The sequence below is a fragment of the Phocoena sinus genome, chromosome 21, assembly GCF_008692025.1.
Source record: "Phocoena sinus isolate mPhoSin1 chromosome 21, mPhoSin1.pri, whole genome shotgun sequence".
Taxonomy (NCBI): Eukaryota; Metazoa; Chordata; class Mammalia; order Artiodactyla; family Phocoenidae; genus Phocoena; species Phocoena sinus.
This window is the reverse complement of record NC_045783.1, coordinates 5733809-5757799: the sequence shown is the minus strand read 5'-3', so window position 1 is coordinate 5757799 and position 23991 is coordinate 5733809. Positions and strand designations below refer to the sequence as shown.

General features: G+C 36.9%; 1 protein-coding gene across 11 annotated transcripts in view; it reads left to right on the top strand.

Annotated features, from left to right (window-relative positions):
• WDR17 (WD repeat domain 17) overlaps window positions 1-23991 on the top strand; it is an 82343-nt gene that overhangs the window by 785 nt on the left and 57567 nt on the right. For 7 of the 11 annotated variants that reach the window (XR_004347839.1, XR_004347841.1, XR_004347840.1 and 4 more), the window contains exons 2-3: window positions 11950-12071; window positions 23188-23316. Coding sequence is in view for 7 of the 11 variants with exons in the window: in XM_032618216.1 (XP_032474107.1) it covers window positions 12006-12071; window positions 23188-23316 (195 nt within the window). In the remaining 4 variants the exon portion in view is untranslated. Of the gene's footprint in view, window positions 1-3766; window positions 3979-11949; window positions 12072-12181; window positions 12230-13018; window positions 13086-23187; window positions 23317-23991 lie in introns of those variants that run through there. The other 4 variants (XM_032618219.1, XM_032618215.1, XM_032618218.1 and 1 more) reach the window with 4 other exon arrangements.

Here is a 23991-nt window from a genome sequence, read left to right as displayed (position 1 = left end):
TTGGAGCTTTTTTTTTTTTTTTTTTACTATATTAAGTAAAAGCAGTTGATTTGAATGAAGTTTAGTGATGCCTTGGATCATGTATCAGAAGTAAAGCACACTTGTTTTGTAACTTCCATGTCCATTTGTATATGTATTTGTTGACTTTTTTAAATTTAAAAGTCTCCAACAATGGTTTGAAGAGAGAGATTACATTTCTTTCATTGTCTGAGTATTTCAGAAATAGATACCCTTCGGAGAAACTCATTTCCCTACCAATTTTTATAACCGAAATTACGAGTCTTCCTTGAACATTTTAAATCACCTCAAGTGAGAAAAAGCTTTCCCTTTAGGGTTTGTTTCTCTAACAGTAAATTCTTTGGGGAATTTCAAAGATTCTCTCCAGGTTTTCATATCTAATTTCTTGCTTACAAATCTCCTAGGCTCATTAACAGTGAGAGGATAGTCTTGGTGTGATTATCATAGAACACAGCATGGTCTTGGGTGTTACGTTGTCTCCCTCTTATTGGCATTAGTGGAGCTGATTCTGGGCTTGTGGTGTGGACAGCCCCTGCAGAAAAGCATTCTCTTACATCCTGTTGAGATTCTGCCTCACTGGCCTAAGTGTGCAAGAATGTGAGCGTGGTCACATCTTACCTGTGTGAAGACAGAGATCTGAGAAATCAGTCTGACAGTCTTTCCTGTTCTGTGATCTAAAATTAAATACAGTAGTTAAATGCCTTTGAAAAGTTGTCAGTTAATTCACCAGAGTTTGGGGAACCGTGCTTTAGGTGATAGTTTAGAGATTAATGTTACAAATGCTAGGTTTAGGTCATTGCATTGAGAGTTCCTGGGAAGTTTGCTCAACTGGAATAAACCAACGGCTTGGTTGAAAGGGCCCACATGGAAAGAAAACTCATATACTTCTTAAGTGAGCTCCACAAACTTACTCTATATTAAAATGGCTAGTTGAATTTTACTACTTATATTGAGCTGATTTTCCGTGTTTATAGTAATAGGAATACTTAAAGAGCTGTGGGTATCTCTGAAAAAAAATTAGATATATTTACTTAAAAGTTTGAAATTCTTCATTCTTTTTATCTTTAATGATTAAATATTGCTGTACTAAAAACTTTTGTTACTACTCACACAATAATCCTATATAGTCGAAAGCTGCAAATCAATTTAGCTTAGAAAATAATGTTTTTAAATTCCTCTGCTCCCAGTAGACGGACTTCTAGGGCTAGAGTGTTTTTTGTTGTTGTGTTCTGTGGACTCTACCTTGCAGCCCTTAGCCTGAGCATGGGTGAGCTACAGCAGCTTTTATATTGCTCAGAGAAGAGTAAGAACAGTTTTATGTTTGTTTGTTTCTTTTGCCCCAGAAGATACTGGAAGTCCAACATGAATGATTAGATGTCCCTGTCAATAAAATATGTGCAAATTCTCCATACTACCTAATTTTACTTGCCTAAACTCTGTAATGAAGACTAAAATGAAATTCAAACAATTTGAAAGGATTTACTGTCCTTCCTGTATTCCAGGATTTATTCAAAATCAGATCTAATATGCAAGAAAGGTAATGGTTTACCAGATTACCGAATAACATGTTTACCCAGCCATTCATGGTAATGATGTGTATACAAACATTACTACTACTTTCTGCAATTGCTGAATTATCTCATCTTGTATTTTGTATCTATTCCATGTAGCAGATTGAAATATTAAAGTGAAATTATGTATGTAGCTTCCAGTGTGTCTTCAGGAACAGAGATCTTATTGAGAATATTTTAATCCATAGAAATCATATTAGGAGTTTGGGAGGGATTTCTTACTGACACCTCCTTTTCTTTCATGTGAGAAACATATATTAGACCAAGAGTGGCTGGCATTTTTCAACATCCAAGACCATGCTGTGTTCTATGATAATCACGTGGAGATGATTCTCTCACTGTTGATGAGACTATTCCTTGGAGATTTATGAGCAAGAAATTAGATGTGGATACCTGGAGAGAATCTTAGAAATTCCCCAAAGAATTTACTCTGTAGAGAAGTAACAGATCCTAAAGAGATCTGTAGAGAAACAGATCCTAAAGGAAAAGCTTTCTCTTGCTTGAGGTTACTGTTACTGTTCAAGAAGGACTTGTAATTTCGGTTATAAAAATTGGTAGAGAAATACACTAAAATGATCAACTTTGACCTTTGCCTTTGTGTATTGGAAGGGAAAAAATCCCATCATGACTGACTAGAAGAATTTCAAAACTTCTCATGGTAAAACATGGGCTGTCACATGAGGAGACCAGTTTCAGGTTGTTTTTACTTGATCTCAATGACTAGACAAATATAACTTGAAATAGGCTAGACTTTGTTAAAAAAGCAACCTGGAATTGGAGCCACAGATGGCACATGCATCTATATATCACATTATCAGCTACTTGAGTGAGATAATTTTTTTTAATAATGATAAAGGCTTACTTTTTATTACTTTACAGGTACTTACAACATTGATTTAGTAGCCTAATTATCTCCTAAAATTCTGGAAGTCTGTATTCTAGTTTAGGAAATACATGTGTCACAGAAACAGGCAAATCTTGCACAGTAAGATCATAGGAGATAATTCAGCAATGTTATTTGCTATTAAAGGGATAATTGATAACTGTCATGTTCAGGAAAGCTCTTATCAAAAGATGCAAGAAATAATTTTCCATGCTTCGGTGAGGATGTTACAACATTTAAAATTTGGTTTATAAATTTGAATGCTCAGATGTGGAGAACTCATAGTGGAGGTTGTTAAGTAATTTAGCTTATGTTCAGATTTGTTGTTCTCTTCCAGTTGTTGACACTTTAAGTTATGAGCATGTACCAGTATCTCAGGTGAGCTCATTTGCAATTATGTATAATAAGCTCAATTTCATATCTCATACACAAAAAAACTTTCCAATTGGAAAGCAGAAAGTAGTTCTCACTACACAGAGCAGTCGTGTATGATGTGCTGTTGGAAAAACTTCATTTTTCAATACAATACAGCGCCACACGGAGCCCTGAAAATTGAATAGTTGGTTAATAAGAAGTAGGTACAACTTAATTTTGGCCCATTAAGATAAAACTTTTTGAATGAGTCTTAATGAAAAGAGTTATGCAAATTTTACTTTTAAGATAAACATGGTAGCAGGTTTAAAGGAGTCATTTCAGAATTTAAGCTAGAAGGATTCTTAGAGACCAGTCAATCTAACACCATTAACACTAAACACACAAAAATTAAGTTGCTCAAAATTGGGAAAATTTCAGTGGGAAAGCTGGTCTGGAACCTCAGGTCTAACACTCAGCATTGCGCCGCTCCCTAAAGAGGTGTAAAAAGATATCACCTTTCTCTTTTATTATATTTCTTCAAGTGACTAATTCAAAAGTTTGAGTAGTTAAGATTTAGATCACTTTTGTATTTTTCAAGTGATTATTGTACATAATGAACAAATTGCATGTGTTTGGTCTCATCATATAGAAAGTTTGCTTAAAATATTAATTAAAAAGTGTTTTCCCACAACTTATAAATTTTTTTGATTTGCTCATTAATACGATTTAAGTTTTTCTGCAAAGTCTTCTGTGATTTAGGGGGGATCCAGTTATCTTATAAATTCTTTATCCTAATGCACCTCAGTGGTACTTAAGTGTACATAGCCATCACATCTACAATTGAATGTTAGAAATAAGAAGCTTTTGGAAGTTACATCTGAAGCCTGGATTATGGTTACCATTGGGTAAAATTTTGAAGTTGGACGCATTTATTTTCTAGACTTTCTGACCCTTTGGTACTAGACGCCATCTAGAATGGTGTTATTCGACATGTATCTTAGACCAGCATCCCCTGGGAGCATGTCAGAAGTGCATACTTCCAGGCCACAGCCCTGCCAAATCAGAATATCTGAGGGAGCACCCGGAATCAGTGTTTTCAGGAGCCTCGAGTGATTCTAACGCAAGGTCACGCTTTAGAAGTACTGATAGAAGGTACGTTGTGCCACTGGACCCAGTCTTCTCTTGAACTGGTAGTGTTCGTATACAACTCCACCTTTGAAACTTTAAACTACTAAATAAATGAACTCATTCCTGAAAATATTGAATACAATTGTGGACACATTTCATAAACATTTAAATTTCAATAGTAGCTTTTTGGACACGATATCTCACTTGCATTATTAATTATGCTAGTTCATCTTTGTGGGAATCTTATGGTGGCTAAGGGAATAATTTTTGACAGGTGGCGCATTGACTGGATTAGTAACCTGTCTCATATATGCACTGGTCCTGCCTTAGCTGATACAACTCTTCACTTATCAAACTTTAGGATTTATTTCCGGCCTCCTATCAATGTATGGATGCATATATAAAAGAAATTTTGGATGTAGTGACTTCGTGTGAGCTATTCCTTAAAGCTTTCAAGCTTTAAATCCATTTGATTTCCTTTGTTGGTTTTTCTCAGCACTTGACAAAAATAAATTTTAACACCCTTGGCCCAGAACATGAAAATGCCAGTCTAACTGACTGTTTCTGCCAAATGAGAATGCTGATTTTCAGACACAGATAAGCATAAAGACCCACCCTACTTTAAAAACTCATATACAAAATCCAACTTACAGAACAGATGAATTAGAAGGGGGACAGGCATCTCAGGTTTACAGAACAATTCATGCCATAGCTTCTCAAGTCCTCCTTCCTGAGGAATGATCCTATTTATAAAAATAAAGCTACTTATTTTTGCCATACCCTATTATAAAAATAATCCTACATCTTTATTATGACAATGTTTACACGTTTACTTTCATAATGTCTCTTTCAGTGGAATATTTACCTCTTCTTAGTTTATGGGTGAAAAATACGTGATCTCACTCTTCTATTTCTCTTTGGCTGAGTCTCTCAGAATGGTTAATTGAAGGTATATGAATGACCCTATTGTTCAAGAAAAGTGTATTACATGTTTGATCAAATTAAAAATCTTTTCCACGTTGCAGGTCAAGAGATTCTGTAATCCTTCAAGCGCCTTGAAAATCTAATTTCATAATTCAAATCCATATAATTTTCACTTTGGTGGTTAAAATGTAGGAAGTATAAAAATAAATATCTAGATGAATGATAGATTAAGAATATAGATGGATGATGAAATAACTGCATTCACTTTGCCACATCTTTGAATTAGTGTTTTGGTCTTCTCCGTCTTACCTATAGTCCTTTGTTTTGCTGATCAAATTGGAATTCATACTGGTATAAGTGGTCATTCTGTGAGTCCAAACTAGAACAACCATAATGACCTTATTCTTTTCTATTCGCTATCTAATCCAGGATTTTAACGTAGGTTAATACTGTACTTTGTGACCTATTTTATCATCTAAGCTTTTAAGAACATCAGGATTTGACATATGTTGGGGATGCTGAGATATAATGTCCTGCCAAGCACACGAAAGGTAAATTTAGGAATGATTGAAATTTAAGAGATTAATCTGGTCAGTAGAAGTTACCAGAGGCAGTTTATCTGATAAACATCTTTGCTATTGCTGAACTGAGTAAGTAGTTCTCAAGCTTTACTGTGCTATATAAATCATCTGGAAATGATGTTAAAAAGCAAGTTTCCAGACTCCACCCCAAGATCCACTGGCCCAAGACTGTGATCCAGGAATCTTCATTTTTAGCAAGTTTCTCAGTTAATTCTGATGCAAGAGACCCGAGAACCACACTTTGAGATGCACCGATTTAGAGATTTTTTTTTTTTTTTTTTTTTTTTGCGATACGCGGGCCTCTCACTGTTGCGGCCTCTCCCATTACGGAGCACAGGCTCCAGACGCGCAGGCTCAGCGGCCATGGCTCACGGGCCCAGCCGCTCCGCGGCATGTGGGATCCTCCTGGACCGGGTCACGAACCCGCGTTCCCTACATCGGCAGGCGGACTCTCAACCACTGCGCCACCAGGGAAGCCCCATGGAGATTTTTAAAAATTATATTTATCCTTGATAATCTGTGTACATATCAGTGAAAATAGTGGTCATTTAGAATTATGGATACTAGACAGAGGAAGATCTCAAGTTAGTGGGTTAGTGGCTGCTTAAAAAAAAACCTTCCTTTTTTTTTTTTTTTTTGGCAATTTCCAAATGCTTTCTAATGAGCACGTATAGTAAATACTAACATGTTAACTATATGTGCTCACTAGAATTTTTTGCATCACTCTGAGCATATAGTGTATTCAAATTTTAAACACTGATTTTCAACATGATATCTTTAGGTTTTTTAAAAAATTACTATAGGCAATAGATTTCTATTAAGAAAATTAACAAAATTCTGAATAGGACAAAGAAGAGTTCAAGAAAACTACCCTGACTCTCTGCATGGTGATGTTTGTGACCCTGACCTTTGAATACACATTTTTTTTTTTTTTTTTTTTTTTTTACGGTACGCGGGCCTCTCACTGTTGTGGCCTCTCCCGTTGCGGAGAACAGACTCCGGACGTGCAGGCTCAGCGGCCATGGCTCACGGGCCCAGCCGCCCCTCGGCATGTGGGATCTTCCCGGACCGGGGCACGAATCCGTGTCCCCTGCATCGGCAGGCGGACTCTCAACCACTGCGCCACCAGGGAAGCCCTGAATACACATCTTTATATACTTTGATCGATTTTTCTCTTTCTCAAGCCTCCCCGGAGTGCTTCCTGGTCAGAGTCTCTGCTTTTGCTGCTCCCTCTGTTTAGTGCGCTTTCATGTAGTACCTATGACACGACTATAGTACCTTTTTAAAATTTATTATTTATTTATTTTTGGCTGTGTTGGGTCTTCGTTTCTATGCGAGGGCTTTCTCTAGTTGGGGCCACTCTCTTCATCGTGGTGCATGTGGGATCTTCCCAGACCAGGGCTTGAACCCGTGTCCCCTGCACTGGCAGGCAGATTCTCAACCACTGCACCACCAGGGAAGCCCTATTTTTACTTTTCATATAGTCAGATTTTCTGGTAAAAATACTTCATTTTCAACTATTTTTGTTCTTACATATTGAAAATGTCATGTGACCTAAGCTAAAGAGAAGTATACTGTATAGATTGTCACTTTGTTACTAGTGGTTAGAATCACCAGTAACTGGAGGGTTTTGTCAGCTATATTGATTTGTTGTTTTCCAAGGGTGAGCTTTCAAATTGTTCTTAGGATGTAGCTGTTTAATATTTTTGGAGGGTCTGGTCAAGGCATGAAATGCTGGGATGGGAGCTATGTGTCGCTACAGATCGCTGCCAACATTTAGGAACGTGCTGGTGGAGATTGCTCTGGGGCACACCCCTGTGGAATAGTACCGACTGAGGAGTCAGAGGATCTGCTATGGGCGTGGCATTAGCAGGCATCCACTGTGAACCATCACGGCTGAGTCCTCAGACTCTGTGGGTGTTCCTGTGGACCCCCAAATGCATATCCTTAATCTAGCCCATCTCAGTCCCCTGCTGCTTGCTTTGCAGACTTTGGTTTTTACCCATTTCCTGTTGTGAGATTATTTATTCCTTGTGTCCACCTTCCTCATCCGCTTGTCCCTGACGTTGCTTCTAAAAATACTTGTGGGTTAAAGCAGCATTAGTGCATATCTCAGAGAAAGACTTAACATGTTGCAAAATATGATGGCTGGGGGTGGTAAATGGGTCAGGAAACTCTAGGGGCAAAATAAGAAGATAAATGAAAGTGTCCAAATGAAGTTAGAAAATATAATCCAATTATACAACACCTACTTATATGTGGACAAGTCATTTCAGTTTATTTTCCCCTCTTAATTTTGTTAGTATTAGAAAACGCTGCTGTGGATTCTTACTGTATAATTTCTTTTTATTTAGATTATATACCTGACAGCAGAAGTGTGCATTTACTGTTTTGTACCAGCAAATTTGCACATTAGCATAAAAGAAACATTGTGAGCTTCCTAGAAATCTCCCTCATGGCTCCTGTCTGTCACTACTTCCTTTTCCCTGAAGAAAACTCTCTCATAACTTCTAGTAGCATAGATTAACTTTGCTGGTCTTTAAACTTTTATAAATATTAGAATCCTATGATATTCATGTGTGACTTTCAGTCATCATTACATTGTATGGTTCATCCATTTCGTTGTGTATGGTTCATTTTAATTATTGTATAGTACCCAAGTGTATGACTGTCCTATCATCTGATCTCCCAGATTGGGGGAATCTGGTTTTTAGGGGAGACTTGTGTGTCTCCCTCTCCTCAACCCCGCTCTGAGGCAGCCAAACTCCACTTCATATCTGGGGTGGGTGCTGAGTAAGAGAGAAAGCACCTCTTCAGTGGCAGATCTGGGCTTCGTTTTGGTTCGGGATGGGAGCCCAAGATGTTTTCCTGCCCACCCCCAGGGGCTGGTAGCTTTTGCTTCTTTCCTTCTCCCAGTTCTGTGGGCAGGAAGGAGGGTTATCTGTCCCTCCCTAGAAGCAGATGGGCTTTGCTTTTACTCCCTCCCCATTGTCCCTGGGAGTGAGGGTATGTATTTCCTCTCTCCGAGTAGCTGAAGGCTTGCGCTCCATTTGGGAGAAGGATTCAGGGACCTATACAGAGTTGCATGCCTGTCAGCTCTCAGTAGCCAAGTGCTTACTATGTGCCTGAGCCACTACGGGGGACTATGTCTGATTTGCCCCCCTCTTTCTCCTAAGCCCGTAATTGAGACCTGAGGAGAAGCTCTGACAGGTGAGTGCAACTCAGCTTGCACCGGGGACCTCCAGTTATTCTACACTGATGCTCTAGCTCATATCGGCCTTTAGGACTTTCTCAGATTTTATCTGACTTTCTCCTCCCCGCTTTGATGGCAGTCACCTCTTTCTCCCACTCCCTGTCAAAGGCGAAGCCGTTAGTCTCTTTGTCTCCCCATGACTGGTCTCCTCACTCTTTGGAATTCCCTTGATTGCTTTGCAGCCTGACGATTTAATATTATCTTTCTCCAGAGAGAATACGCTTTTGCTTTTGGAAAGTATGAGGGTAGGGAAGACCCCCTCAATGCAATCATTGAATGAATCTATTTGAAGCTGAACTTCAGTCTTTGTAAAGGATAGTCTATTTCACGCTAGTTTTAAGGTGTAGACCCACATGGTTCTCACTGAAAGGGCACCATTATTAGGCCATTTTTTTCCTTGGCAGCATATGGACGCCAATTTTTTTCCCTCCAGTCTCATGAGATTATGAAAAGCTCTCCATAGCTTCTTAGTATTTCAGCCACTACTTTTAGATAGTCAGATCCTGTTGGGGAGAAAGTAACATTCCCCCCTCCCCAACCCCACCCTGTTCCCTACAAGAGGGTAGCTGTGGAATGTCCCTCTCATGTTGATGGGTGTGAAAGGAAGCAAGCCTTACAGCCAGAGCTTGGAGCTGGAACATTCTGACTTCTGCCCACATATCGCTGGGGAAAGCAAGTCATACGGCAAGTCCAAAGGCAACAGGCCAGGATATATAGTCGGCCCGTGATGAGCTCATAAAAAGGTATAGATGCAGAGAGGGATATAAAAAGGTCCTGACCAGCAATCAGACCACAGGTTACTTGTGTGTTGTATGAATCCCTGCAGTAAGTTTTCTGACATTGCAAGCCATTTTACTTTATTTATTTATTTTCTTTAACACAATGACATCTAGCCTTTGATTCTTTTCATTTCCTTCCATCACTAATCTTAAAAGGCAGGAAAAATTTTCTGACTACGAATTAAGTTAAATTTGTGATTTTAACAATAAGTTAATCAGTTAGACCCGTGAACGAATACACAGATGTAAAGATGTGGAGTAAATGTCACCATGACTTTCTCCTTCCTGTTTCAGTTACTGCTAAGTGATCGTGACATGCTTCCGCTCTGAGATCAGCTAAAGGTATCAACTGCACTCCAGCCACAAGGAGATGTGAGAGTTGAACACTATTGGCCATTCTTATACTAAATGAACCAGATTCTATACACTCTCAGATAATCAAAACACCTGAAATACAATAAAAATATGTATTTTTATGCAAGATAATATTCATCTGAGATTCCATGATGTGAAATATTTTACTTTTCTTAGTTCTTGCAAATATGGTAAATAGTGCTCATGGAGAAATGTCAGGACGTATGACATGAGAACTATTATGTGCCCTACAAACGAGGTATTACTTTTAACTATATTGTATTTATAGTGATATAGTAAATACTTGGTACCTTATATGATTATAAACTAATTTTACAAATTCAAGTCTGCATTTTATTTTCCCTTCAAAAATTAATTTCTGAAATAATTTGATTAGCCATTTCTCTGCAAGGAGTTGAATGGTAATCCCATTTCCCTTGTTGATGAGTATATTACCTGTAATTTGGATACATTTCTTTAGCCCCTTTCCAAGTTGCAGTTATGTGTATACACACACACACACACACACACACACACACACACACACACACCCCTTCGGTTCATGTGAACTACCACTAGTTGACAAACTCTTCTAGCATGTGTCAATTCACGCAACAAACATTTTGTACCTTCTATACAAATATGAATAAAACATGTTCCTTTGTCTTGGGCAACTCACAGTTTTTGTCTCTGCAAATAACACTATCCAGTGCACACAAATATAGACTTAGAGGCATACAGATGAGGGATTTGGTGCATTTGTGAAAGGCTTCAAAGAAGAGGGACATTAAGTGGGGTCTTGATAAATATGATACAGCTCATTAGTCACAAAAGAAGGGGAAGAGGTAAGACAGCTCAGGCAAAAGCATTTCACAACTTAAAGGCATAAAGCCATGCTGGTATAGAACATGTTTAGGAATTGCAGTGAAAGCAGGGAGGTTAGTAAGTAAAGTATTTCATTAGTTTGTACAAGACAGTGGCGTTAGGGATGGAGGGAAGGGGCTTTTGAAGAGACATGTTAAAGGTAGTTGTTAAGACTTGGTGATCAAATGTAGCGGAAGGTGGAGGGGAAAGTGGTGAAAGAATCAAAGATGGCTCCATGTTCTTATTTCGGGTTACCGTCGAGTGTAGTTTTGGTCACTGGCACGGGGAATGCAGGGCAAATGAAAGACTATTGGGGGGCAGTAGAAAGGGATTCTTATCACTCGAAAGGGATAAGCTTGGCTTTACCGATGTTCATATTGAGATTACCAGGTACAAGGCTGCGGGATCTAGGTACAGTAGGTACTTTAAAATGGAATTTAAGGGCTTGGCATGAGAGACTGCAACCACTGAAATGGTGGCAAGATAGTTAGATATACCCTGGGTAGGCGCTAGATATAGGTCTAGGGCGGGGTAAAAAAGCGTAAGGCAGGACACAGACACAGATCTCTAACTCAGAATAGGATAGGCAATGACAAGAGAGCAAGGAAGGACCACCAGTCCAGAGGGTGGGACGCTGCAGGAGATGCAAATTCTGAGCAGTTAGCCAGGAACCAGGGGCTCTGTGGGAACCCAAGGGCAGGACAGAAAGCATGGTCCAGATTCGGGGAAGTCAGCAAGATGGAAACAAATTGAGCACCAGAGTGTACGAGTCCTGGAGCTTCCTGTGGAAGCCTATTCCCAACTATTTTGACCTGGGGCTTCAAGCAGATATTATTGAAAATATTTCTAGAGAATAAGGAGGAAGAGGAATTCTGAAGGGTGCCATGTCCTATTTGGTATATTTTTAGAGTGAGATAAAGATGTTCTCAACTAGCTGCAGTGATGTTTATGTGTCATACATGTGTTTCTACGCCAGAACAAGGAAAAGGGAAGGGCTGATGAAATATTTGACATAGCGTTGTCTAGTACAACAGGATAATTATCATTTGATTTATTTCTTACTTGACTATAGGCTTACCTTTCTGCTTTAGCATTATTTTCACAGACACTGTTATTTATAAATTATTCAAACTGTTTCAGCCGAAATGTGTATGTACTTCTAGTTTCTTGTACTGAACAACATTTCATAAGGCAGAGTTTGGTAAACCCCTCTGGTTGAAACACATTGTTATTACTTTAGGTGCTGACCATTCTGGAGCCGGTTTCCAATTGCCTTGATTAAAGTAGGAACATTCTATGGCTTGGATGACTTACATTTCACATTGGTTTGAGCAAGATGATTGCTATGAAGGACTACAAAGAGTAAGATATATTTACGTTGTAATTCTAATTTTCTGTGATTTTTTTCTGCTTTATTTCTCATGCAGCTGTATTTCTGTGTCATTTATATTGTGGACATTTTTGCATTGCAGGATTCTGAGGGTAAATAGGATACTTATCTGATAGACTTAAAAGCAGAGGTAAGAAGATATATAAGGATAGTCATTTATTGAAGAAAAGGTGTTTTTTTCTATCCTGATTTCAGATGAATTCTTAACGTGTTCAGATTGTCTTTAGGCTTTAAAGATAAAATAGGATTCTTTCTAATGAGATTAATGTATGAAAATAGCAATAATTTCAAGAAAGTAATTTTACATAATTTTATGATAGAAATATGTATGATAATACCATGTATTATAATAATATTGTAAAAGAAAATGAAAAAATGTTCTGAAGAAGAGTGCCATGTTCCATTTGGTAAATTTTTAGGCAATTAATTATGCTCAAAGGGATTTGCATTGTTACTATGGCAACTGTTGCGCAGCACAGCTATTCTGATCTATTTCTACTGCGATAGCAGAAAACTGCCATCTTTAAATGCACCTTATCAAAATGGATTTAGTTTAGAATAACATAAGATTTCTCTTTGATTGTGGTCACCTTTTCAATGAAGGATTTCTTAATTATCTAAATGAAGGAGATTTGTGGATTTTTCTTTTCATTAATGAGTGGAACAAAAGAGCCAGAATATCTTGATGGAGTTTTACCAGCTTTATCCCCATTGTTGTTTGAGGGCGTGTACTACTAAAGACATGCAGCGCTGAATTTTTCTTCCTTCCTCCTTACTTCTTCAGGGTACTATTCTAATCACATCAATCAAAGATATTTTCTCAGCATTTTACTTCTTTTAGATTATCTTTTTAGTTGTAAATCCTCAGCAGTTTAAGCCTCTTGGGTTTTCTTCTTCAGATTTTTTTTTTTTTTTTCAGCTGAGAAACAAGCTGGTAAACATCTCAGGAGCCAGCAAATATCTAACTCTGGAGAATAACCCTCATGGTATGGATCCTAAAGCGTTCTTCAGAAGGGAGGTTGAGAATTACTGGGTAGCTCACCATCCCGAATTCCAGCCTTAACCATAATGATAGAAATATTTCAGCTTATGAGTTTAATATCAGTATTTGAAGTTGCGCTGGACACATACACACACACACACACACACACACACACACGTGTGCAAGCACTGTAAGGCCAGCATCCTTTTTTATATTGTGTGTGTGCATTTAAAATGTAATAACAGTGTATTTCTGATGTTCAGACAGAAAGCTTTTTTTTTTTTCAGGTGTAGGTGTTTTTTTCAGGTGTAGGTGTAGGTGTTTTTTTCAGGTGTAGGTGTAGGTGTTTTTTTCCTCTATGGGAAAGGAAAGGGATGACAATTAATTTGGAGGGAGGGGGTGACTGATTTTAAGAAAATGCGTTTTACTAAAATTGTGTGTCTCTTTTTAGTGATTTTGAGGCAGCTCATGGAGATTTTGAGGATTCAAAATCCTTCCCTCCACCATAGCCCCAATCTGCCCTTTAATAAACTATGGCCTTTATAAGTGAATTCCTTGTTCTGAGACATATTAAAAGAATAACTATTCTCATATATAGATATAGTCCAACCCTAAAATTACCATATCCTCTTCATGAGTTTAAGCTTTTCTTGGCTCCAGTTTTGATCCGTTCTTATACAGACTTAGATGACAATGAAGCAGCTTATTCTAAGTAATGAAAATGGAAACATGATTATTTAATTTCTTCTAAAATTCCAGCTTAAAAATTTTCAGATGATATATATGTGCACATATACCCTATATAGTCAGCATTCAGAATACCAGATTTTTCCATTGTTATATTTTTAATGCTTACTGGAAAAGATAAGTTGGTTTTTGAGCTAAAAATTATAATTGAGAAATGTAGTGTTTGAAAAAAGTCACATACAAGTATGAGTTTTATCCTTAGATCGCTGAAGTGGCCTTTATACTTTGATATAATTAATATTTATGGCATATGTATATATTTCTACACACACAGCACATGTATATGAGCTTGATTTTAACTTAGTTTTATAATTTTATTTTTGGCAGTATTGTAACTCTAGCTATATTTAAATTTCATGCTTATGTCATATAATCTTGCATATTCAGAGGTGAGCTTTAATGTTATACAAATCTAATGCAAATATACTCTTATAACTTGCTTTTTTACATTTCATACACTTACACTTCAGTGTAATTATAATGTATGCATTGTGTATTTCATATAATATAAGATTGAAACCAAGAGTAGAATTTAGGTTAAAAAAATGAAAATAATAGCTCTGTAGGGCTGTAGTTGCCAGGCAACTGACACTGTCAGTTGCATGTGAGGTGACACAATGCTCAGACTTTCTTCCTGAATCCTTTGTAAATCTGCATTATTCAGTGAACTGCAAGGTTTAGTACTTTATCTTTAAAGTGTGTATATTGTTTCTGGGCCAGAAAGATGATGTTTTCTGAAATAGCAAATCTTTAGAATGGACATGGAAATTCTTAGGTGGTTCACATAAGAAGGAAACATATTCTTAACTAAAGCTAAAAGGGTACGTAATATTTACCTGAAATTAAAACTACCTGTCACATACAGTTAAAATAGATTAGATTTCCTATATATGTGACGTATTTGTAGGATTTATATTTAAAATATAAACATGTATTTTGAAATGGACTTTCGGTTGAATGTTTTCTATTTTTAGTAATGCAGAATCACTAATGCTGTAAACATTCATGCTGACCACAATGATATCAAAAGCTTCTGGACATTTCTTTTTATCTCCTCGGTGACTCTAGATATCACTTAATAAAGGCTACATAATATTATATATATATATATATTTTATGATACTTTTGAGGAAAATAATATAGACGTTTCAAATACTAGCAGTTTAAATACATAATTCAGAATTATAGATGCAATAGTATTCATATGTTTAATGATGCATGATTTTTTAATACCTCATTCAAAATCCTAATTTTTTTAAGAAGCTGCCATTTTGTTTTTTCCTGTTTATTATTTTAATGGCTGGTGTAGGCAAGTTATTCAACTCTGAATTATGAAGGATTTAAGTTGTTGGACTATAAGACTTATAAAAGCTGCTTAGAAGCGTACGAAGGCATACCAAATTGTATGACAATGTTGAAATGTTTATATTATCTGAAGTTAGAAACTAAAAAGAAGTAAATCAGGATAAACTGATAAAATAAAAAGCATTGGCATGGATTTAGAAGTAATTTATTTGTTTTCAATAAATAAAGAGTTAGCAGAGGGACTTTTAGTTTCCAGTTTGTCATGTAGGAGCTCAGAAGTCTTTACTCTGGCCTAAAACAGATCAACAACGTTTCTTAGATTCATAAGAGAAGTGAGGTCACAAGGCAAACCGCTGCCCCAGGTTGGAGAGACAGACAGGCAGATACAGAGAATCCCAATGCACCAGAGCCGAAACCCACCAGCAGAAACCTCTGTGGGAACCAGAGCCAGAGTGGAAAACCTGAACTGTAATTGGTGAATTGCTGGAGGCTCATATATCAAGTCCGAGAGTTAAAAACTCAGGACGGCGGGGGGAGTAATAAGGAGGCCTCCAGGCTTTTCTGAGTTTTACCTCCAGGACCTTTACCAGGTTTTCACAGTAAATATCAGAGAAAGATCCCTTCATGCTTCTGCCAAAGGAAGAGGAAAAGGAATTGTTTTGAAATATGTCAGAGCACTCTTCTTCTTAACAAGGCTGCCTGTGAGGAGAAACTATTTTACGAGAGCCTGATCTGCAGAGATTATATCAGCACCTAACCTATCTGGGGGAAGGGAAATACCCAGTCCCCGCTAACTAGCTATCCTGTGCCACCTAGGGGAGAAAGATCCCTGAGAAAACTGGTGAAATTCCCATTCCACAGCCATAGGCTCATCAGAAGACAGAGACTTAATCATAGGACCGCAGAATGCTCTCTCTCCTCCCACAACTTAACATTACATTACTAAAGGTCTGCTTACCAGTTCCTTTTAGCCACTAACATCATGTTCTCCTTTCAACAAAAAATCACAAGGCACACTAAAAAGCAAAAAACACAGTTTAAAGAGATTAAACAAGTATCAGCTCCGAAGTCAGATACGGCAGGGATGTTGGAATTTATCCAACCAATAATTTTTTTTTAAAGTATGATTAGTATGCTGAGGGCTTTAATGAAAAAAGTAGACAACATGGAAAAACAGATGGATAATTTAAACAGAGAGATGGAAATTCTAAAAAAGAATCAACAAGAAATACAAGAGATCAGAAATACTGTAACAGAAATGAAGAATGCCTTTAATAGATTCATTAGTAGACTGGATATGACTGAGAAAAGAATCTCTGAGCTTGAGAATATGACAATAGAAACTTCCAAAACTAAAAAGAAAAGAGAAAAAAATGAAAAAATAACAGAACAGAATGTCCAAGAACTGTGGGACAACTACAAATGTACAACTACATTTCCATACACATAACGGAAATACCAGAAGAAGAAAGACAGGGACAGAAGCAATAATTGAAACAATAATGACTTAGAATTTCCTAAAATTAACATCAGACACCAAACCGCAGATCCACGAAGTTTGGAGAACACTAAGCAGGATAAATGCCAAAAAAAAAAAAAAAAAAATACGCCTAGGAAAATCATATCCAAACTTCAGAAAATCAAAGACAAAGAGAAATCTTAAAAGAAGCCAGAGCAAGGGTCAGAATTATATCCACTTCTCAGAAACCATGCAATCAAGAAGAGAGTGGAATGAAACGTTTAAAGTGTTGAGAGAACTAAAACACCAACCTAGAATTCTGTACCTTGTGAAACTATCTTTCAAAAGTGAAAGAGAAATAAAGGCTTTCTTAGACAAACAAAAATTGGGGCATTTGTTGCCAGTAGACCTGCCTTGCAAGAAATGTTAAAAAAAAAAAAGTTCTTCAGAGAGAAGGAAAATTATATAGGTAGAAATTCAGATCTACATAAACAAAGGAAGAACAGGGCTTCCCTGGTGGTGCAATGGTTGAGAGTCTGCCTGCCGATGCAGGGGACGCGGGTTCGTGCCCCGGTCTGGGAGGATCCCGCATGCCGCGGAGCAGCTGGGCCCGTGAGCCATGGCCGCTGGGCCTGCGCGTCCGGAGCCTGTGCTCCGCAACAGGAGAGGCCATGACAGTGAGAGGCCCGTGTACAGCAAAAAAAAAAAAAAGAAAAAGAAAAAAAAACAAAAACAAAGGAAGAACAGTGCAGAATGACTAAGTGATGGTAAAATAAAAACTTTCATTTTCTTATTCTTAATTGACCTAACAAATAAGTTTGTTCAAAATGAAACTAGTGACAATGTCTTTGATTATGTAAGCTTATGTGTGTACACACACACACATACACATACATACATATATATGTGTCAGGTATGCTTATGTGTGAGTGAAATGAATGACATCAATGATACAAGAGATTAGAAAGAGGAATTAGGATTATTTTGTTTTTATAAGGTACTGAGAAGTGGAATAGTATTATTTGAAAGTAGACTTGGATTAGTTGTCAATGTATATTGCAAAATCTAGGACAAGAACTTAAAATGTTTTTTTGTTGTTGTTTTTTGTTTTGTGGTACGCGGGCCTCTCACTGTTGTGGCCTCTTCTGTTGCGAAGCACATGCTCTGGACGCGCAGGCTCAGCGGCCATGGCTCAGGGTCCCAGCCGCTCTGCGTCATGTGGGATCTTCCCAGACCGGGGCACGAACCTGCGTCCCCTGCATCGGCAGGCAGACTCTCAACCACTGCGCCACCAGGGAAGCCCTAAAATGTTTTTAAATGAGGTATAATTGATATGCTAAGAAAGGAGAAAAAATTGAGTCGTACTCAGTTGAAACCACAAAAGAAAGAGAAAGTGTGGGAGACAAAAACAGGACCAAAGATCAAGGGCAACAAAATGAAACAGTAAATATATAGTAGATATTACTCCAACTATATCAATAATCACCTTGAATGTTGATCTACACGCACCAATTAAAAGACAGAGTTTGTCAAAGTGGATAGAAAAACAAGGCCCAACTATATGTTTTCTGCAAGAAATTCACATTAAATATAAAGGCACATATAGATTAAAAGTAAAGGGATGGAGAAAATATACCATGCTAACACTAATCAAAAGAAGTAGGCATGTCTGTCTTAATTTCAGATGGAGCAGACTTCAGAGCAAGGAAAGCTATCCGGGATAAAGAGGGACATTACATAATAATCAAGGGGTCAGTATTCCAAGAAGATATAACAATCCTTAATGTGTATTTGCCTAATAACAGAGTATCATAATACATGAGGCAAAGCTGATAGAAGTGCAAGGAGAAATAGATGGACCCACTATTATAGTTGGGGACTTTAATATCCCTTTATAAGAGTTTAACAGATCTAGCAGACAGAAGGTTAGTAGCGACATAGCTGAACTCAAGAGCATCTTCAATCAACTGGATATAATTGACATCTATAGGCTACTTCATCCAACAACAGCAGATTACACATTCTTCTCAAGCTCACAAGGAACATTCACAGACTAGACCATGTTCTGGACCAAAAAACACACCTTAACAAATTTTAAAAGTATAGAAATAATACAGGTCTGCTCTGAGACAGTGGAACTAAACTAGATATCAGTAGCAGAAACATAGCTGGAAACCCCCCAAATACTTAGAGATTAAACAACACTTTTCTAAACAGCACATGGATCAAAGAAGAACTCTCAAGAGAAATTAAAAATTATTTTGAACTAAATGAAATTGAAAATACAACTTAATGAAGTAAAAGCCCACAAAAACAGGGCTTGGAGGGAAATTTATAGCATTTAGTGCATTTCTTAGAAAAAAAGGAAGATCTAAAATCAGTCATCTAAGCTTCTGCCTTAGGACACTAGAAAAAGAAGAGCAAATGGAATTCAAAGTAAGCAGAATAAAAGAAATAATAAAAATTAGAGCAGAAATTAATGAAATTGAAAATAGAAAATGAGTAGAGAAAACAAAACTAAAAGCTGCTTCTTTGAAAAGATCAATAAAGTTTATAAGCCTTTAGCCAGGCTACTTAAGAAGAAAAAGAGAAGAAATATATTACTAATATTAGTAGTGAAAGAAGAGATATCACTACAGATCCTCTGGACATTAAAAGGATAATAAAGGAGTACTATCAATAATTCTATGCCCACAAATTTGATAACCTAGATGAAACGAACCTATTTTTTGAAGACACGGTTTGCCAAAACTCACACAAGAATAAATAGACAATCTGTGTAGATGTGTATCTAGACCTGAATAGACCTTTGTATCAACAGATGCTGAAAATCATTTGACAAAATCCAATACTCGTTCATGATGAAATCTCTCAGCAACCTAGGAATAGAGAGTAACTTCCTCAACTTGACAAAGAACATATTTATTCCTCATCTTGATAAAGAACAAAAGCCCTGTAACTAACATCATACTTAACGGTGAGAAACTTGAAGTTCTCCTGCTATGATCAGGAACAAGGCAGGGATGTCTGCTCTCACCACTGCTTTTCAACACTGTACTGAAGTCCTAAGCAATGTAACTGGACAAGAAAAGGAAATAAAAGGTATACAGATTGGCATGGAAGAAATCAGACTGTCTTTGTTCACAGATGACTTTAGTGTCTGCGTAGAAAAAAACCTCCTGGTACCAATATAGTGATTTTAGCAAGATTTTAGAATACAAGATTAATATACAAAAGTCAATCACTTTCCTGTGTACCAGCAATGAACAAGTGTAATTTGAAATTTAAAACACATTACCATTTACAATAGCACCCCAAAAATGAAATACTGAGGTTTAAATCTGACAAAATATGTACAAGATCAATATGAGAAAAACAATGAAACTCAGACAACAGATATCAAAGAACTAAATAAATGGAGAGATATTCCATGTTCAGGGATAGAAAGAATCAATAGTGTCAAGATGTCACTTATTGCTAAAACTTGATCTATAGATGTGATAAAATCCCAACCAGAATCTCAGGAAGTTATTTTTTTTTTGGATATTGACAAACTGATTCTAAAGTTTATATGGAAAGGCAAAAGACCCCAAACAGCTAACACAGTGTTGAACGAGAGCAGCAAAGTCAGTGGCCTGACACTACCTGACTCTACCCAACTTGAAGGCTTACTGTAAAGCTACAGTATTAAGACAGTGTACTATTGATAAAAGAATAGACAAATAGATCAGTGTAACAGAGAGCCCGTAAATACACCCACATAAATATAATTAACTCATCTTCAACAAAGGATCAAAGGCAATACAATGGAGAAAAGATAGTCTTTTCAACAAATGGTACTAGAACTGGACATCCACATGCAAAAAAAGTAATCTAGACTAGACCTTACATCTTTCATAAATGGATTTTAGACCCTAAAGGTAAAACACAAAACTATTAAACCCCTAGAAGATAACATAAGAGAAACCTAGATGACCTTGGGTATGGCCATGAATTTTTAGATTCAACACCAAAGGCATCATCCATGAAATAAATAATTGAATGCTAAACTTTATTAAATTAAAATATTCTCCTCTGTGAAAGACGGTGTCAAGAGAAAAAGAAGACAAGCCACAGACTCGGAGAAAATATTTGCCAAAGACCATCTAATAACTGTTACCCAGAATATGTGGAGAACTCTTAAAATTCAACAAGAAAAGACAAACATCCCAATTAAAAAAAACCAAGGACCTACTGTATAGCACAGGGAACTATAGTCAATATCCTGTAATAGCCTAAAATGGAAAAGAATCTGAAAAGTAATACATATATATATATATATATGAACCACTTTTCTGTACATCTGAAACTAACACAACATTGTAAATCAACTATACTTCAATAAAAATAAAAGGGAAAAAGACTTGAAAAGACACCTCACTGAAGAAGATGACATGTAAGCTATGGAAAGATGTCCAACATCATAAGTTATTAGGGAATTGCAAATTAAAACGACAGTGAGATACTACTATGTGCCTATTCGAATGGCCCGTCTAAAACACTGACAACACCGAAGGATGGTGAGGATGTACAGCAGCAGGAACTCTCATTCATTGCTGGTGGGAATGCAAAATGGGGCAGACACTTTGGAAGACAGTTCAATAGTTTGTTACAAAATAAACATACCCTTACCAGGATCCAGCAATCTCTTCCTTTTCCACTCCTTCTTATTTACCTAAATGAATTGAAAAGTTATGTCCAGACAAAAACCTGCATACAGATGTTTATAGTGACTTTATTCGTAATTGCCCAAACTTGCAAACAACCGCATGTCCTTCAGCAGGTGAATGGGTCGACAAACCACGGTACATCAAAACAATGGACTGTTATTCAGTGCTAAGAAGAAATGAGCTATCAAGCCATGAAAAGACATTGAATACATATTACTAAGTGTAAGACACCAATCTGGAAAAAAACACCATACTGTATGATTTCCAGCTATATTCTGGAAAAGGCAAAGCTATGGAGACAGTAAAAAGATCAATGGTTACGTGAAACTACTTTGTATGATGCTACAATGGTGATGCATGTCGTTATGCATTTGTCAAAACCCGTAGAATGTGCAACTCCAAGAGTGAACCCTAATGTAAACTCTGGACTTTGGATGGTAATGATGTGTCAGGGTAGGTTCATCGTTATAACAAATGTACCATCTGGTAGGGATGTTGATAGTGGCGGAGCTTGTGCGTGTTGGGGAACTGGGGGGGCGAATGAAAATCTCTGTAATTTCTACTCAGTTTTGCTGTAAACCTCAAACTGCTCTAAAAATAAAGTTTATTAATTTTTTAAAAAGTAAAACAGAGTTAGAAGAAAGTGAAAATTAAATGACTCCATTTTGCCTGTATATTTAAATATCTTTCCCTTATGTTTCTTTTCCAAATATAAACTCAAAATTTGTTTACACACAAACATTAATAGTAATCATACATACCAAGGATAAACTATAACAGCCTATTTAATTCACATGTGGTTGAAATAATGTCTATTTTCAATGAAAAGTAATATTGTCATAACATTACTAATTGAAAAAAAGTGTATTTTAAAAATTTATCCAGAATGCTAGGTGTCATTAGAGGAGGAAGAAAGCAGGTATTTGTAGCAGTTTCTTACGCTTGTAAGCACCGAAAGGTTGGTAGCACCGCTTTTTTATCCTGCCAGTTTTCACTGCAAATTATTTACTTTTTTGGGGAAATATATCACTAGTTCTACCCAGATAAAGGAATTTAATGGGATGAAGATAGAAATTGGAGAAGAAAGAGAAGGGGAAAAAAGAGATCTTTTCAGGAAGTGGAAATATGAACTAGAAAAGATATAAAGAGGAAAGTAGCTTTATAAATAAATGAGATATAACGTAACTGACTCTGGACTCGTTTACTCTAAAATCCTCTGCCCTGCCACATAAACGATTTATATTCTGTAATTTCCAGCTTCCTTCTGTCCTCTCTTCACAATGAACACTACTGTTAAGCCAGCTTGTATTCCTGCCTTGTGTACCTCGAATAGTTTCTGTGAGGACGTAGAGTCAATGTGAAGACTTGTGAAGTTCTGAGACAGAGGTCACAATCCTCCCAACATTGTATTGGCTTACAGTGTTTTACGCTTGAATTTGCTGCCTTGAAGGAATTGCCAGTGTATAAAAATTGGTACGTTTACATAAACATCTGGATATTTCCATTTCTTTGGGAAGTTCCAGAAATCTGGCAACATGGAGTAACCTTCTCCAGTGGTACTAGACCCTTTAGATAGGATATGCACTTTCTATTTCACTCTGGTCCTTGTCACTCCTGGTAGGATTAGCAACCCTTGGTCAAATGTTAATCGTCATTTATTTTATAATCTCTCGCTTCCTTAACTGAAATGACTGGCCTTGATGTTTGTTGACATTTGGAGATTTCAACTCCTGTTCTTTGAAAGTAAACGCTGAGATTGATAGCGCTAGTAGAAAATGTTTTCAGGGCGTAAAGATAAGGATTGAAGAAAACAGATGTAAAACAAAGAAGAGGAAGTTTATTGAATAATGGAATTGACTGATATGCCTCTGAATTTGTTTCTCAAGGCAAACATGTCCCAGGTAAGACAAGTGGGACTGCTGGCTGCTGGATGTCAGCCATGGAACAAAGATGTGTGCGTTGCCAATGGAGACAGGTTTGCGTACTGTGCTACCCTGGCCATCTATATTTATCAGGTAAAAGAATGCTGATTCTTTGCAAGTTTTCCTTTTATCAGGTAAAATTACTATTTAATTAATACTTGAAAAGCTTAATGCTGTAACTTTATTGATATTTTATTGTATATTTTGTTACTGTTTATACTATGTTAGTTTTACAAGTCAAGCTTTTAGAAAATGCTCATATCATAATATTAAATTATTAGCAAATTCTTAATTGATTTAGTAATCCTATTTTGATGCTATTCATCAAAAAGAATTTCTTCAAGACTTAAAGGTCCTGTTTTATGAACGGTGAACAAGTAGTTCTTAATTCTTTTAAACTATATTCCCTTATAAATAAATGGAATTCATTTGTCCATTTATTTCAAACCTTGCTCAGTAACATGTGATACGAGAAAATAGTCTTATCAGTTGAAGAAGTGAGTAGTCCTTTAGAGAGCCTTCTATTAAAAATAGTGCAGTTGTAACATATTTTGAGATAGTCTTGGGATAAACACCTTTATCACTACCTTTTCTCATGTGCTGGCTCCATCCAGACATCTCTTATCAGTCCCCAATCTACACAGCCAACGGCCTTCTGAATTTTTTCATATAGAGGTGCCGTGAGCACCATAAATCCAAGTCCAGTTTTTCTTCTTAAACCTGGAGCCAGTATTTCAGTGTCACCCACTAACCATTAGTCTAAACCAC